We start from the raw sequence: 15,107 nt of genomic DNA, 5'->3' as shown, positions 1-15,107 counted from the left end.
AATTAGCAGTCTTTATTTATCGGCGGTCAACGATCCTCTTTTCCCCCTATTCACTTTAGGCCAGCAGCTACTGTACGTTGTTGCAAGGGGGTCCGTCGTCACTACCTGCAATATTTTGTAATAATTGTCTGTCACGAGGTTTAGTTGCCAGTTCACAATTTTCGACCTCGAAATTGTGTTCTATATCTGTTTGGGCCAGTTCAAATTAGGCCTACACTAGTTTACATATTGCTATTAATTCCAAAGAACAAAGACTAAATTACATTTGCATTTTATTATTTACTTTGCATATGTTAGAATAGTTGGCTGGTTGACTAATTCATAATAATAATATAAATCAAACGTTAGGTTAATGTAATTTGCGGGTATGGCTAATAATAAAAGCTGTTACACTCAACTTTATGAGTACACAATAACCGTCGTTAAGCGAGTGGTAGGCCTACACGATGTCTGAAGGATATATTCTTACGTCCTATCACGGTTACACCACCGACGATAGAACGTCCGGTGACACTTCTATCTCAAATAGCCATGTTTATTATGACAGTATTTCGGAAGTAAGTTTGTGGAGATCGGTATTCGCCGAGTTCTTGGGATTGACACTCCTGGTATTAATCTCAGCTGGAGCATCTACTCCGTGGGATGAGCCGAACCCTCCAACAGTTATCCAGATAGCTCTCGCAAGTGGTTTGACGATAGCGACGTTGATCCACAACTTTATGGCCGTCAGTGGAGCGCATGTAAACCCTGCCGTCACTATAGCTTTTATTGTAAGTCGAAAGATCAGTTTTCTGCGAGGTTTGTTATACGTATTGTTTCAGTGTGCAGGGGCTTGTCTTGGCGCGGAAATTTTGAAAGCAGTTACACCGGACGAGATTTACGACAAAGCAAATGGCACGTTTGGATGCACTTTGCTAGCTGATGAAGTGTCTGCTGGCCAAGGATTTCTTCTAGAGTTTATGATAACCTTCCAGTTGCTTTTAACAATCTTTGCAGCAAGTGATGAGGGTCGTACTGACATGAAAGGAGCCATGCCGCTTACTGTTGGGTTGTCAGTTACATGTGGAGTAATCTTTGGAGTAAGTGCCATCCTTTATAATTACTGCTTTATTTCTTATAGGCCTAAACACTATGGTCAAAAGTTCCGTAGTTTCCATTGCAATACACTTAAAATGGCCAGTATAGTCGAAACCCGCATAGTCTACGGTGAAAGTTCCTCGTTTGGAAACTTGTAAATCTTTATCGATGGCCGTTCTCGTTGGAGTTTCTTTTCGAATTATTATAATGTATGAGGTAATGTCTTTATAATGTAGAGTAACATATGCAGACTAACATTATATACATAACTGTACAGTAGCATCATCCAAATCAATCTACTGTACTATGAAATCAATGCATCTTTCATATTATAGGTGTAGGCCTATAATCAGTTATTGTGATGTCACCAATCTTTACCAGATCAGGCAATAATTAAATGTTTGGCCCTTGTGAAGCTGGTCAACAATAAAATAATAATGGTCATAATAAATGCGGTATTTGTTTATTAAGAAACCAGCGCACCGGGGAAGGAGTTTCTCAAACTAATTCCTCCGGAATAATAATAGTTTTACTACTATTATATTAGGCCTAATACCGTTCTCGGACACTGTCTTTTTACTTTGACTTTTATTGATTTTACAGCTTTCATACACGGGAGGGAGTATGAATCCCGCGCGTTCCTTTGGTACAGCAGTAATCGCAGGTTGTTGGAAAGACCATTGGGTAAGTTTACGCTAAAACAAGTGTATACTGTTTAATTAATGCTTCCGTAATAGGGTGGGTGGTCGGCTGAGTGTAAAGAAGCAAAACGTGGATGAATCTTATTAAAAACCGTGAAAAAAGAATATTTATCAATACTGAGTGATTATGAGTCGAAAACAAATAATTAGGCCTATTAATAAAGAATGTTTGTGGTGGCTATTAAATTAGGCCTACACTGTAACAACATATGTTAAATAATTAAAACTGATATTGACTTATGTACAGATAAATCAATTATTCAAAGAGTTATGATATTCCGCTAATGAAATAATTGTTTACTTGCGGGTAGTTATGTAAATTCTCTTTAACGGCGGAGGTTAATTTTAATATGAAATGTTTAGTCTAATTAATTAATTGATCGAATTGTTTCTTTCAGATATACTGGTTGGCACCTATCCTAGGCGGAATTGTAGGTGGTGTTATGTATGAATGCGGGTTTTCACAAGCAAGATTAGGCACACGGCGTTCTTGTTTAGCTTAATAAAAACAAGGCCAACAGCTATAAGTCGCGTGCTATGCATAGTGATACCGGACCGACAGACAGACCGACCGACATAGTGAACTATAGAGTCGCGTCCACGCGACTAAAAACAAATACAGCTATTGTACAACTCTTGTTTATCACGCGCTCGACGTGCTTTTTAAAAATATAATATGCGCAAGTTGTTATGCCGGGAGTAGATTTTTGTCCAATAATTTCTTTATACAAAAAACACTAGTTTCAAAACTTTGTACGGTATATCCTAATTAAAGAAGGGTATACGACGTCACTCACATCACAGGGGAAAGCTGGTGATACGTATTGTTATTAAAATCGTATTTAATTGTGTAAGCCTATAATTGGTTTCTTTTTTTATTTATTGTTGCAATTTATAAATAAAATATTTGTCTTATACATCATATCATGTCAAATATATACAGTATCATGGTTTTTATGCGCATATCCGTTGACACAACATTTCCAAATAGGCCTATACAAAATATTTTTTAAATATCAAATGGAAATGGTAGCTACACAAGAACATAACACAGTAGGGGCGTGTATATGTGTAATATCATGTCCTATCGACAAAATTAAGTGCAGTATCGTCACTTCAATCAGGTTTTTGCAGAAACTTTGTAGAGGTCTACGTACCCAATTCTATATCATGAGTTCCAACAAACACGTTTACGTTGAGCAAGCACATCGTTTTAACGGTTACAAACGACACACAGACAGGCCTACCAACCAACTCGCTAGCAGCAGATGTATAACTATGTGTTGATGACACCTGCAGGTTAGCCTGTAGACTGCACATACACACGGTGGTCATTATGCATTAACAATACGCTTTACAGTATTAAAACAACCAATTAAGCCTCTCTCTAGCCTGTACTTACTCTATCACCGCGTGGCATTCGAACGACCCACCATTCTCATCAATGTTGTGTTGCAAAACTTTTAATTGAGCTGAGCTGCAAATGGCACGTGGTTGCTCACTGCGTATCCCGTTACAGCTACTCAGTCAGCTCCGCCTCCAATATCGATTGCCGTCACATTTGCAACCATGCTGCAAGGGATTGCAAGTTCGCATGCTTTCTGCATGGTTTGCCAGCTGAGAGTCGAGTAGGCCTACTTAAAATCCGCCAATTTCTTGGGACAAGAGTTGAGCAGTAGTAGTAGTTTTTTTATTGGGCAATTCTTTTTAAATGCATCTGCATTTTATACACATCTGATAAGTTACAAGAGCAAGCCGTTTTGGTTCTTGTTTTCTTTAAACACAAACCTGGCATTTTAACGGTACCTGAATGTGCAGAAACTGCGCAGCCCATCTCACTACAAGACGGACAAAGAAAGTGGAACAGCAAAGGGGCGATTTTCACTCATAAACGATGAATCGCACTTGATACTTTCAGGTCTACACTTGGAATAATATTAAATCATACTGCTTCACATTTTTAAACATATTTGCAGAAAGAAAAAGAAACAGGATAAGTATGCATACCATGGTGCAGCCACAGGAAAGAGTTGAAAAACTAGGCATGATCAAGAGTGGGTGTATTTCTGGCTTTGCCAAATTTTATAAGACCTAATAGGACCAGTTTTATGTAGCTTACAGGCCTTAATGATATGCACCTGGAAGCAGTGTTAAAATAAATGAAATGATGGTTTGTATCATCTATTCAATATCTGATAGGACCATTCATCTTTTTTACCATATTTAATGAGGGTGATCCATCCAGCACTTGCTGATCATTTGGGACATTCAGGTAAGGCAATGAGAGTAAAGCATCTTGCCTAATGATGCAATTAGTATTGTACAAATAACCCCGCTAGTTGGATATTACCATTACACTATCCATCACTCTCTGGTATATACAGCACCCGCCACTATTTCTAGATGGTCTCCCATCCAGAACGCGACCGAGCCCAACGTTGCTTAACTCCGGTGAAAATGAAATGTTAACATGTTATCACCACCATGATTACAGTGTAAATCTCTGTTGCCTATAAGATTTATTGACACTTAAAATAAATAATACATTTTTTTATAAATTAGCAATCTAAATCTAATGTATAGTTTGATTGTATATCGTACCTTTACATGCTGGTATAATTGCACCATATGATTGCACATAGTGAGTGAATGATTGGAGTATGCAATGTGCGATAGGTGATATTATTTTACATTTTTTTGTTGCTTATTATTTTTAGTTATTCATAGTGTGACACCACTTGCTTCCACTCGACCTGTTGGACACTTCTTACACATGAGCACTATACCAATAACCTGTAACAATGTTGTTTGCACTACATTTGTACCCAGTTCAGCTTTGTGTCAAAACTTGTGCCTTAAGCCTTTCTATTTCCAATATTTGTTTCTCAATTATAGAATCCTTGTCCTGAATCTCTCTCTTTAAGCATTTTATCAACTGGCAGAAAAAGAAAGAAAAAAGTAAATCATGAAATTCCTGAGTGGATGTAAGTTAGCAGTTGAGTGTTAGAAATGTATCCATTTTGGTACTAAACAATTGTAATAAAATTTGTTGACAATACAGCAAACTACTTCTACCATTCTATGATATCCAGAACTATTGCTATTCTCCTAGGCCTTTATAGAGAACCAAATCCCATCTGAATCATAAGACTTGTTTTGAAGACTTTGTTAAAATGAACAGACTATATCTTGTTTATTTTGAGAATTGATTGTCTCCTATTGGGGACAGTGATTAGGCTCCCTTACTTACCTCATCTTTCGACATAAACAGCTTTCCTTTCTTCAACTCATCAGCACTGGGGCGTATTTCTGGATTCAGGGATGTTAACTCTTTAATCATTTTATACTGAAAATACATCGATGACTAATGATAGTACTTTCTTTTAAATGTACAAAATAACATCTTTGGGTGTCATTTAAGAATTGCGTGTCTTATTCTAAATAGAATTTCATTTAGTTTGTATGTGATATCATTTTACATCACTTAGTCGCACACACCATAAAAAATGCAAGGTACAGTCAGCCAAAAAGTAGTTCAAAAAATGTAAATGTAAGGCTTTAAAGTTAATAACAGAAAAAAAGTATTGTCCATCAGACATTATATTAGCCAGTCAATCGAAATAGTCAGGTCAGTCAGATAGCCTAGTAGGGTGGCATGCAGGTGGGATGTTGGAAAGTAAAGCAAGTACAAGTCTTCAAAAAGCAGGGGCGGATCCAGGGAGTATGGCCATGTGCTTGCCTATTTTTACAGCTAAAATGAAATGAACTATCTTTTATATCTATATTGACAGACTACTGTATTAATCAGTAGATTGACTCTCTGACATGAGTGTTAATTTACCTCATCAGACCATCTTCTTCTGAGCTCAGTGTGAATTGTTCCCTCGTCCCTAAGAGCTTTTAAACATTTAGCTTTCTCCATCTGGCTCTTGAAAGGGTGGTGCAACTCAAAACAAATCACTCCAAAACTATACATATCAGACTAACAAATAAATAAATTCAATGTTATAACAATGAAACAAGGTGGTTACATACAGTAAACAATAAAAAGATACAATGCACTTACCTTATGGTCATAGGTTCTTCCACATAGTTGTTCTGGTGACGCATAAGTACAAGTACCAATATCAGTTGTGAGCTTACTTGCAGAAATTACAACTTCACCTGAGATATAACAAAACACTCTTTAATTTTTTTATATTGTAACAGACCGAATTGTTTTATTATATTATTTTGCGTTGCATAGAAGATGTTGATGATGTGATGCTAGCGCCGGTGGCGTTGTTCTCTTCCTGATGCGTTCCTCATCATTGAAGAAGCACATTTATTTTCAGTTTAATAGATTTACTAATTAGATATAGATTCATGATTTAAAGAAGATCAAGTGATTTGGAAGTTGATACTAGTGACTGAAAAGGTTGACACTCAGTTTTGATAACCCAGTGAATGGCCGGGGGATTTAATTTTATTCCACCCCTGGAAAATAAAGAGCAAAACTGACAGACGTTATTGTTGTGTGTTATTTTTACCTGCTACATTATGTAGGTGTACCTTGATTCTAATATTTATTTAATACTATGTAGGCCTACTACAGTATTAATTTAAAAATTGCAAGACTTTACAATGAATTCAATCTGTGTTTTATTTTTTATTACCCTACTTAATAGTTTGATGTAAATTTTACTTCTAGCCAACATTTGGTTTATACTTGAGCAGTTTTCAAACATTGTATGCCAAATAAGAAATTGAGCCCTGATTTCAGTTGTCGAAGAGAATGCACAAGTCTTCATGAACTTACTAAGTTGGTTACGTAGTTCCCCTACAGGTGTAACAGGGTCTTGATGCTTCTCAGCTATGAATTCACGTGCTAACCCAAAGTCACCAATGCAAACATGAAATTCTATTTCATTACCATCAAGAAATATGTTTTTTGGCTACAAAATTAATAATAAAAATGTAATACATACTGTTATCAATAATATTACCTGTAATTATAAAATACTTCATAGTAAGAGGAAATACTTCCATATTATTATATACTTATCTCCATGGTATGTTTCATCTAATCTTCTCTAAAATTTATACCATATTAGATACTTACAGTCAGATCCCTATGCAACAAATTCTTGTTATGTATATAGCTAATTCCTTCGACCATTTGCTTGAATATATTTTGAACAACGAAATCATCCACAATGGAGAAAACATCTAGAAATTATCCAAACAAACATTAACAAAAACCAGTAAGAAAAATATTGAAGTGTTTGAAGTTATACATGACCTTTAGGATATGAAAGTTGTTCATTGTGTTCGCACACGTGTGTAATACATTTCTTGTTAATCCAGACTTTAGCTGTAAGCTTAATCATCAATCATTGAATATTTTATAGATATTACTTAAGCTAAGAACAGTCAACTCAACAAGTAAAACAAAGCTATATAGTGGTAAATCACAAACCAATTACTCAGTAATTATTCTGCTCTTTCTGTATTGATTTTGTAATTGAATTACAATTAAATCAAATATTAAATGTTTTATACCACATCCTTCCATTGGTTTCCGATCATTTCTTTCTTCTAACCATTCACCCAATGTTTTACTGCAGAGTTCCATCTGAATGTACAAAATTACCCTGGATTTCTGTAAAATTGTGTAGAAATATTTAGTAAGACAGTGCCTAGACTGACAGAGAGGGTCTGGCAGCGTACTGTACTGTTTGCTGGATTCGAATAGGACAATCAATCATGTTAAGCTAAAGGTGCACTCATAAAAATAATGTATGGATTACTTTTATTTTTATGTGAAGCGCATAGAGGCTTTATCCATTATGCGCTTAAAAATCCAAATTTATTATTATAATGTACCACTGTACTTAAATTTTGAATTGAATTTTTGTTTTGGTTCTGTTCAAACAATACAGTACCTGAAATTCTGAAGTGTACTGATGACCTTGTCTTGAGCTGCTCTTTTCTTCCTTCCTCGCACCCATACAAGCTGTGCTACTAATGCTACAATGGTCAAGAGACTTAAAACATTTGTCCTGATGTCTACATTCCTCAAACCTTACTGTCTTTGATTTTTCAAAGTTAGACTCTTGCTCAGATTTTAATACATTAAATGAACCGAAGTTGCCACATAACTTTAGTCCATTTGTTTCCTCCGATGAGGACATAATTTCAGTTTTATTAACAACAGACGAAGTAGTATGTTTTGAAACATAGGAGTGAATGTTTTCTCCAGAGTACTCTTCAATGAAATCTACAGAAAATTCCTCCTCTTTGTAAGTTGAACTTTCCGTAATTAAAACAGAGTTTGACTGCTTTGATGAAGTGGCATGGGGATATGCACATGTCTCAATATCGGATAATCTATTGCCATATGTAATCTGAACATCTCCCTCATCAATGTCTTCCTCAATATTAGGAGTGTAGTTGATTTCACAATCATCTTCCATTATTTCATTTGTAACATCTTTGATAATGCAGCTTATTGTCTCTGTTCTCGTCACATTGGAAACAGTTTCAGATTCAAAATCATCGCTGGATGAACTTTCTTGCCTATTAAATCTGACAAAGAGAAAATTCCATTTAAATATATTAATGTAAATTATAGACATAAAAAAAATAACAATAGAGACAATATGTTCAATAGTCCAATATGTCCATTTTGTGCAATCATGACAATGGATAAACTATGTTATGTCTTATGTCTCTCTTGCAGTTGACTGGATAATTAGGAGCTTTAAAATAAGTCTTTAGATGGATGTCCAAGCCCAACTTACACAGGGTTGAAAGGATACTCTATAGCAGGTAATTTACTATGATTGGTCTCCGACGATTGGTGGTCGATCCAAGCTGTGTTATACCTCACTATATTTTGATGCTGCAAGCGGGCTAACAAGTGTACTTCTCGTATAACCTACAAGGGAACAATTTTAATAGACACTAAAGTTAAACAATTGAATTATCTGTTGTTTATCATATGGAAACTTTAACTTTAAGCTTTGTGCCTCTCTTAGTACTATATACATTTTCATTAAAAAAAACTAAAGGGTTGATTTGATTGAACTAATTTTTTATTTCATTCATGTTGTAGAACTTTTATAAATATAAATAAAAGTTGACTCCTGAATCAGTTAGACAGACAATAGTGGTCCATATTAAAAAAATAGTGCCTGTAAGTTTTACCTTTTCATAAAATTCCTTGTCAGTACCTTTAAGCTTAATTTTCTTGATTGCATATTCTTGATTGTCTAGAATACTTCTCACCTGGAAATGCAATTAAAAGTAATGACGTTTGAACATAAGAATTGTGCTTAGAGAAGGTACTGGGTTAGCGCCTGAGAGAGGTAGTATTGTTCATAACAGTTTTAACAAAGATATTAATTTATTTTAAATGAATGTGACAATATGATTTGAAAATGACTAACTGTATGATAATGATGAAGAATGATAAAATAAATAAATAAATATCATACAGTACTGCTTTCCCCTACCTTATAAACACTCCCAAAACCACCACTACCAATACGTTCCAACTCCTCAAAATCTTTCTTGTACCTTGAAATCAGTGGTGGCATTTGCATATGAACGTTGTTATTAGTAAAAAGTGGATAATGCATAGGGTTGGCAAGAATGGCCTTTCTTATCTGATCTCCGACTCCAGCTGAAGGCAGTGATAGATACCTCTCCTAATAAAATTTAATAAAGAAATTTATAATAAAATTAATGAACACTCAAAATAACAAGGCCATATACATGGCTGCAGTCGCATGCTCAAATTTGATTTGTTGTTTCGACCAACCAACCGACCGACATAGTGAGCTGTAGAGTCGTGTTGCACGCGACTAAAAATACAGTACCAAAAAATCATGACAAATATTTGTTGGTGTAAATTGAGTAAACATAAATGTGGAGAGATAGACTAGAGCCTGGTGCTCATAATTTTCATATAATGTAGTCTACTGTAGGCTAATGTGCTAATCATCAGTAAGCCTACAATATGACATACCTGTACCTGGATTTTAAGAATCTTTTTATTTTACGAATTGGGGATACAGTATATGGAAGTATATTAAATGGTTTTATGAGGGTTCCATGCCAATTCCCGGAAATGTGACATACAAACTTTACCTCTGAATTTGCTTGAGATGCAATCAGTGCAGTGTTCATGAACTTTTTAATTGCCAGTCTATATTTTAATCTAACTTGTTTGAACTCGTCACGAGTTGTCGTTGCAGGAATCATCTAATTTAAAAAGCAATATTGAAAACAATATAATATTTATCCACAAAACCACATTTAACACTCGCCGCATAGCTTGTATCCTTAGGCAAGATACTTTACTTACGCTTGCCTCTCTTCACCCAGGTGTATAAATGATCAAAAAGTAAATTAACAAACTGAAAGTAGGGAATCGGGTCTCCTATGTGATCATGGTAGATGGCCTAATTGGCATTCAGGAATCAGGATCAGATTTGAAACAGGGAGAGGGGGCAGGCCATAAAACTGAACTTAATCCGATGTCCTATCTTTTACATTATATTTGAAAATGAATTAACCCCCTCATACCTTGACTGTTGACAAATACCCACTAAACACTTTGAATAGACGTTTTTGCTGATTCTCATCTTTAGAATAGCAGGAACACAACTCCTCCAACAGGGACACCAGCAACATTTCATTTGGAATCCTGCGCAATAAGGCCTGTGTTTCTGGTGTTTCACTGGAGGAAGAACTCTCAGTATCTGAACAATTAGAAACAAAACAGTGGTTTTGAGTCATTTGGTATGTCCATCAAGTTCAAACTAATCGCATGTGGAAAGAGTACCGATTATCCTGTGAAACTTTTACATCACCAGCACATTATTTATTATGTTCTTATCACTTTGTTGTGCCTCTTGATCAATACCATAAGCAAGGTTAAATTTGGTTAAACAAGAATGGTACACATGAAAACACTCCAGGCCAGCCTAACTAAGTATGTATAATGTTTAGTCTGCAAATAATGTAGGGAGACTTATTAAATACAGTAGGCATAGGCCTTACTTACCAGTATTAACCTTTTCCATTGCAATAATTTGTTAAAATTCACTGGTAATTAGGATCTGTCTGTTTATAATACTGAAACCTTTTTAGAAATCTGGAATTTCCCAGCATTTTATATTTCATTTCAGCAATCAAAATACAGAAATTGTACACATTGTATTCATTATATTTACTTAATACATGTTACATGTTACAAGTTCAAGGTTCAATGCATAGTAACAATAACATGCCAAATAAGTTTATTTGTAGACTAACCATCAAAGTTGGAAATTGTAACTGGTGGGGATAATAATTTGCTGCTTTTTCTTGACGGATCCATATTTGTATTACCTAGAAAAAAATGTTCATATCCAAATTATTTGATAAATGTAAATGGTACAAAATTCAACAAAATACTATTGATGCTATTATTAATATTGTTAATCTTTTTATGTTTCAAAATTAGAGTAAATAATATATAATTCGTTCTATGTCACTCTTGCGCATGTTAAAATGCCTTATGAATTTTAACAATATCTTTTCTCTGTGATAATTATTTTCATTTTATCCATCCTGTAATAAAGTTGAGAAACAACATACTGTCTAATAATTATAATATAGCAAAGGCTTTTGTTGTGCCCTATTAATTATTGATTTCATAGACATTACTATTAATATTATCCATCATTTAGAGAGTACGCCTACTAATAAGGCCTCTACTAAACTAATGGGACATCCCTACTACTAACTAACTAGGCCTAGCCTCATCATACTACAGGTAGGCCTACCATTTGATTAAGTGTTGGTGAAATATTTCACTTATTTATTTACTTACTAGTCTTGGGCCAGGCCTAACTATTTTTATTAATTTGGCCTAGGCTATACTACTAGGCCTAGGCTATTTATTATTATTAATATTATTTATTAAATATATTAGTTATTTCAAACCGATTGCATATATTAAACGTAACATATAGGTAGTATTGTAGCTTATTTATAACTTAAAATACAGAACCTTGGAGTCCGCGACAAGTAAAGTGTAAAGTATTGGACCGGTTAAAAAATGATGAAACTTCACACTTCCCGCGATGATCTTGTTCAGTCGGGCCCTTGCAGCAGCATGCTGCTGTTGTTTTTCTTCTCTCTCTCGTCGCCTGGCCTGGATATAAATAATATGTTTATCTACATTGCCGGTGAAGAATGAACTATTTTTTGTAATTCTATAAAGAACGGTTCAAAAGATAAATGTTAGGCTACACCTATAGTATTAAGAGTTTGGCTATTTTGGCCCTAAATAAATAGGCAACCTAAAAAGGGGCCTAGCAAAACAACAACACAAAAGCATGGATGTCACTGTCTCACACTTGACTAGAGAGACTAGACTCTCTCTGCTGACACACGTGACCTATATAATATATTTTTCGGTGGTCTGGCCGTTTGAGGGCGGGCGCCACATTATTGATGTGGAAAATGGCCGAAAAATTTGATGTTTTGTCCGAAAGTCTCGAAAGATTTATCGAGAATACTCGTCAACTTGGAATAATAGTGGCAGATTTTCCACCACAAGGTCAAAATACACTGAGTCAAAAACTGTAAGTTTAGCGTTACATGTAACGAAGTAGAGGCTAACCAAACTAGAGGCTAGGCCTAGCCTAGCTAGGCCGGTGATTCGGCTAGGCCTAGTAGGCCTAGGCTAGGCCTAGTTAAGGCTAGCCTAGCTAGGCATAGGGCCTAACTAGTAAAGCCTACTAGCCTAGGCCTAGGCCTTACTTAGTTAGTAGCCTAACTAGGCTAGGAGTAGCCTAGGGTGGCTACTATTATATGCCGTCGTCGCCGTGTGTGAAAACTTGAGGCCTGGCCCTAACTTTTTAAAAGAGGAGGAAGCAAGTAGAGTAGTAAGCGATAGGCTAGGCCTCTCTAACTCTAGACTAGGCTAGGCCTAGACTAGTTATTTACTGTGTAACTGTAGAGTGTATATGCCTAGGCTAAGTGTATGAATAATGATAATTAATAGAGATATTATAATATTGTATAAATATACACTACAGTATAAAATAAATATAGGCCTAGCCTACTACTAGGGCCTATGCTAGATCTAGTTACTAATTACTACTTATAGGCCTACTGTTCTAGCTATATGTACCTAGGCCTATTCTATGGTATGATGTATGTAGGCTAGTCAATTCGTACTCTTAATAATAATGTTTTGGTGTTCTGTACAAATTCTGCTGCAGCTGTTGTACAATTAATTATAATAATACTAATAGTATATAAATTAATTAATAGTAAAATAAATGTTTTTCTTTCTGTTTAGCCATGTAATGGTAACAGGTTTACAAGAACTTGACAAGTTTAAAGCACAAGTACAAGATGTCCAGGTGCCCATGGAAGTGTTTGAGTAAGTAATTAGTATTAATTTATTTTTAATTTCGTTTGTATTAATAATAATTGAGATGCAGGGTCAACATTGCCGATATAAAACAAGGAACTAGCCAATACATTTAAGTATGTTTTTATTGTGTAGATATATAGATCAAGGAAAGAACCCACAGTTGTACACTAAAGATTGTATGGAAAAAGCAATGGTAAAAAATGAACAAGTAAAAGGAAAAATCGATACAATGAGGGTAAGTGTAGCCTACTTAAACAGTATTGTAGGCATACTAACCTTATGCGTACTTAAGCAGTAGGCATACTGGACTTGGACGTACTTGAACAGTTTGGAAAATTGATTTTCTCTTTCAGAAGTTCAAATCGGTTTTGATGACAGAACTTAGCAAGATGTTTCCAGAAGAAATCGACAAATACAAGGAAATCCGTGGGTCTGCAGATTGAAGGTCAGAATTGAGCCTGCTAAAAAGATGTTCTGGAAAGCATGCATTTGTATAACAGATAATTGTGTCTTTTGAGCTTAGAACAAACTGAAGACAGCCTTCAATACAGTATGCTGTTAAAATCATTGAGGCTCCTAATTGGAATTATGGTGTACACATTAACAATTTTACATTGACATGTTTTTGATACATAATTTGTCTCCAATCACTTCTTAAATGTCATTATAAATTTAGCCTTTGTCAGTCAATGCAGAATGTTTCACTGTGTGAACAATTTCGTTACTAACACAATTTTCCACTAAATAGTGTTCTCACAGTAAACCACAAGTGATCAAGTAATTAAGTGTGGTTGAAAGAGAGAATATATGCCTAATATGTGCATAATATGTAATGGTACACGCCTCACATGGTATATACCACATTGTATAATGCCTCGCATGGTGTATATACTCAATACACAGAATATGGATTTTTAGTCGCGTGCAACGCGACTCTACAGCTCATTATGTCAGTCGGTTGGTCGGTAAACACTAACTTGAGCACGCGACTGCAGCCATGTATATGACCTTGTTAAATATATAATAAAGATAGTAAGATAATGCTGAGAGGGAATGATGGTGATTGATCCAGATTTTCAATGCCTAAAGATGAAGGCACCAATGATCACGCACCTCATCAAACTCGGAAATACGTTCCGCAACCGTCATTTCCGTGAGCATCATTAGAAATGATACAATAACTTCTAAAGTTCTACCGAGTAGAGGAAAACCTTGGCATGGTTTTGAACGCCACCGTTGTTCCTAACCAATATAGAATGATATCAATAGTTCACTAAACACTACTACTAAAAATAACGGAAATTTAAAAATGTGTCTGTATCTGTATTTTATATATTTTTTCCATTGTTAAATTTAAACGTATTACATACAATATAAATAACTTTTTTTAATAATATATATATAGAAAAATTACGTAGTTTAAATCATTTTCTTTTTTCCAACGTTTGTATCACTTTACTCACTCGACCTATAAATAAGGTATTCAATCCAGTTCGAAGGTACATGCTGTTAAACCCCTGCAACTTTACATAATAAACTTTTATTAATCTTATATATTTAGCCATTCATTTGAAATAGGCCAAGTAAACAGAAAAATAACTTAAATAGTTTGTAATAACAAAAGGTGTTCGTCTTACTGAATATTTTAAATAATTGTTTTCAGCTTGAAAATACTGTTTAATAAAGAGATGTGTATGGCCATAACACCAATCCCGTATTAAGATAATACTATCAAGTCCCATAGTAGCCTCTACGGGACAATCAGCACAAATTGCACCAGATAAAGGATTGACTGCCTGATACTAAATTATTGTAAAAAAAACATATATAATAACTGTTTATGATTAACCGTTTTAAATACACACAAATACAAGACATTTTAATATTTAAAAATATTGAAATATATTGAA

At 34.9% G+C, this 15,107-nt stretch overlaps 3 protein-coding genes across 5 annotated transcripts; 2 read left to right on the top strand and 1 right to left on the bottom strand.

Moving 5' to 3' along the window:
- The first annotated feature begins 60 nt into the window (after positions 1 to 60).
- Positions 61 to 2,401, top strand: LOC144849901 (aquaporin AQPAn.G-like). The gene is made up of 4 exons (XM_078707008.1): positions 61 to 1,079; positions 1,681 to 1,761; positions 2,177 to 2,287; positions 2,389 to 2,401. Exons 1-3 carry the CDS (start codon positions 447 to 449, stop codon positions 2,279 to 2,281), a joined length of 819 nt encoding a protein of 272 aa, XP_078563134.1. The 5' UTR covers positions 61 to 446; the 3' UTR covers positions 2,282 to 2,287; positions 2,389 to 2,401.
- A 1,877-nt stretch (positions 2,402 to 4,278) lies between these two features.
- On the bottom strand, positions 4,279 to 12,149 carry LOC144850286 (eukaryotic translation initiation factor 2-alpha kinase 1-like). Of its 3 annotated transcripts, none has more exons than XM_078707537.1 (15): positions 11,807 to 12,149; positions 11,082 to 11,156; positions 10,350 to 10,525; positions 9,912 to 10,025; positions 9,275 to 9,469; positions 8,967 to 9,047; positions 8,561 to 8,697; positions 7,703 to 8,345; positions 7,320 to 7,419; positions 6,880 to 6,986; positions 6,577 to 6,712; positions 5,845 to 5,942; positions 5,620 to 5,760; positions 5,029 to 5,124; positions 4,279 to 4,713 (listed from the first exon to the last, which is right to left on the bottom strand). In XM_078707537.1, exons 2-15 carry the CDS (start codon positions 11,143 to 11,145, stop codon positions 4,609 to 4,611), a joined length of 2,193 nt encoding a protein of 730 aa, XP_078563663.1. In that variant the 5' UTR covers positions 11,146 to 11,156; positions 11,807 to 12,149; the 3' UTR covers positions 4,279 to 4,608. The 3 variants fall into 3 exon arrangements, with proteins under 3 accessions (XP_078563663.1, XP_078563662.1, XP_078563664.1); XM_078707536.1 differs by having other exon boundaries at positions 11,821 to 12,149; XM_078707538.1 differs by having other exon boundaries at positions 7,703 to 8,336; positions 11,821 to 12,149.
- A 117-nt stretch (positions 12,150 to 12,266) lies between these two features.
- Positions 12,267 to 14,539, top strand: LOC144849565 (mediator of RNA polymerase II transcription subunit 10-like). The gene is made up of 4 exons (XM_078706514.1): positions 12,267 to 12,397; positions 13,120 to 13,203; positions 13,330 to 13,432; positions 13,551 to 14,539. The coding sequence occupies exons 1-4, from the start codon at positions 12,267 to 12,269 to the stop codon at positions 13,638 to 13,640; spliced, it is 408 nt and encodes a 135-aa protein (XP_078562640.1). The 3' UTR covers positions 13,641 to 14,539.
- The last annotated feature ends 568 nt before the right edge of the window (positions 14,540 to 15,107 follow it).

The sequence above is a fragment of the Antedon bifida genome, chromosome 8 (genome assembly GCF_963402885.1).
Source record: "Antedon bifida chromosome 8, ecAntBifi1.1, whole genome shotgun sequence".
Classification (NCBI taxonomy): Eukaryota; Metazoa; Echinodermata; class Crinoidea; order Comatulida; family Antedonidae; genus Antedon; species Antedon bifida.
This window is presented reverse-complemented; position numbering and strand designations above follow the sequence as displayed.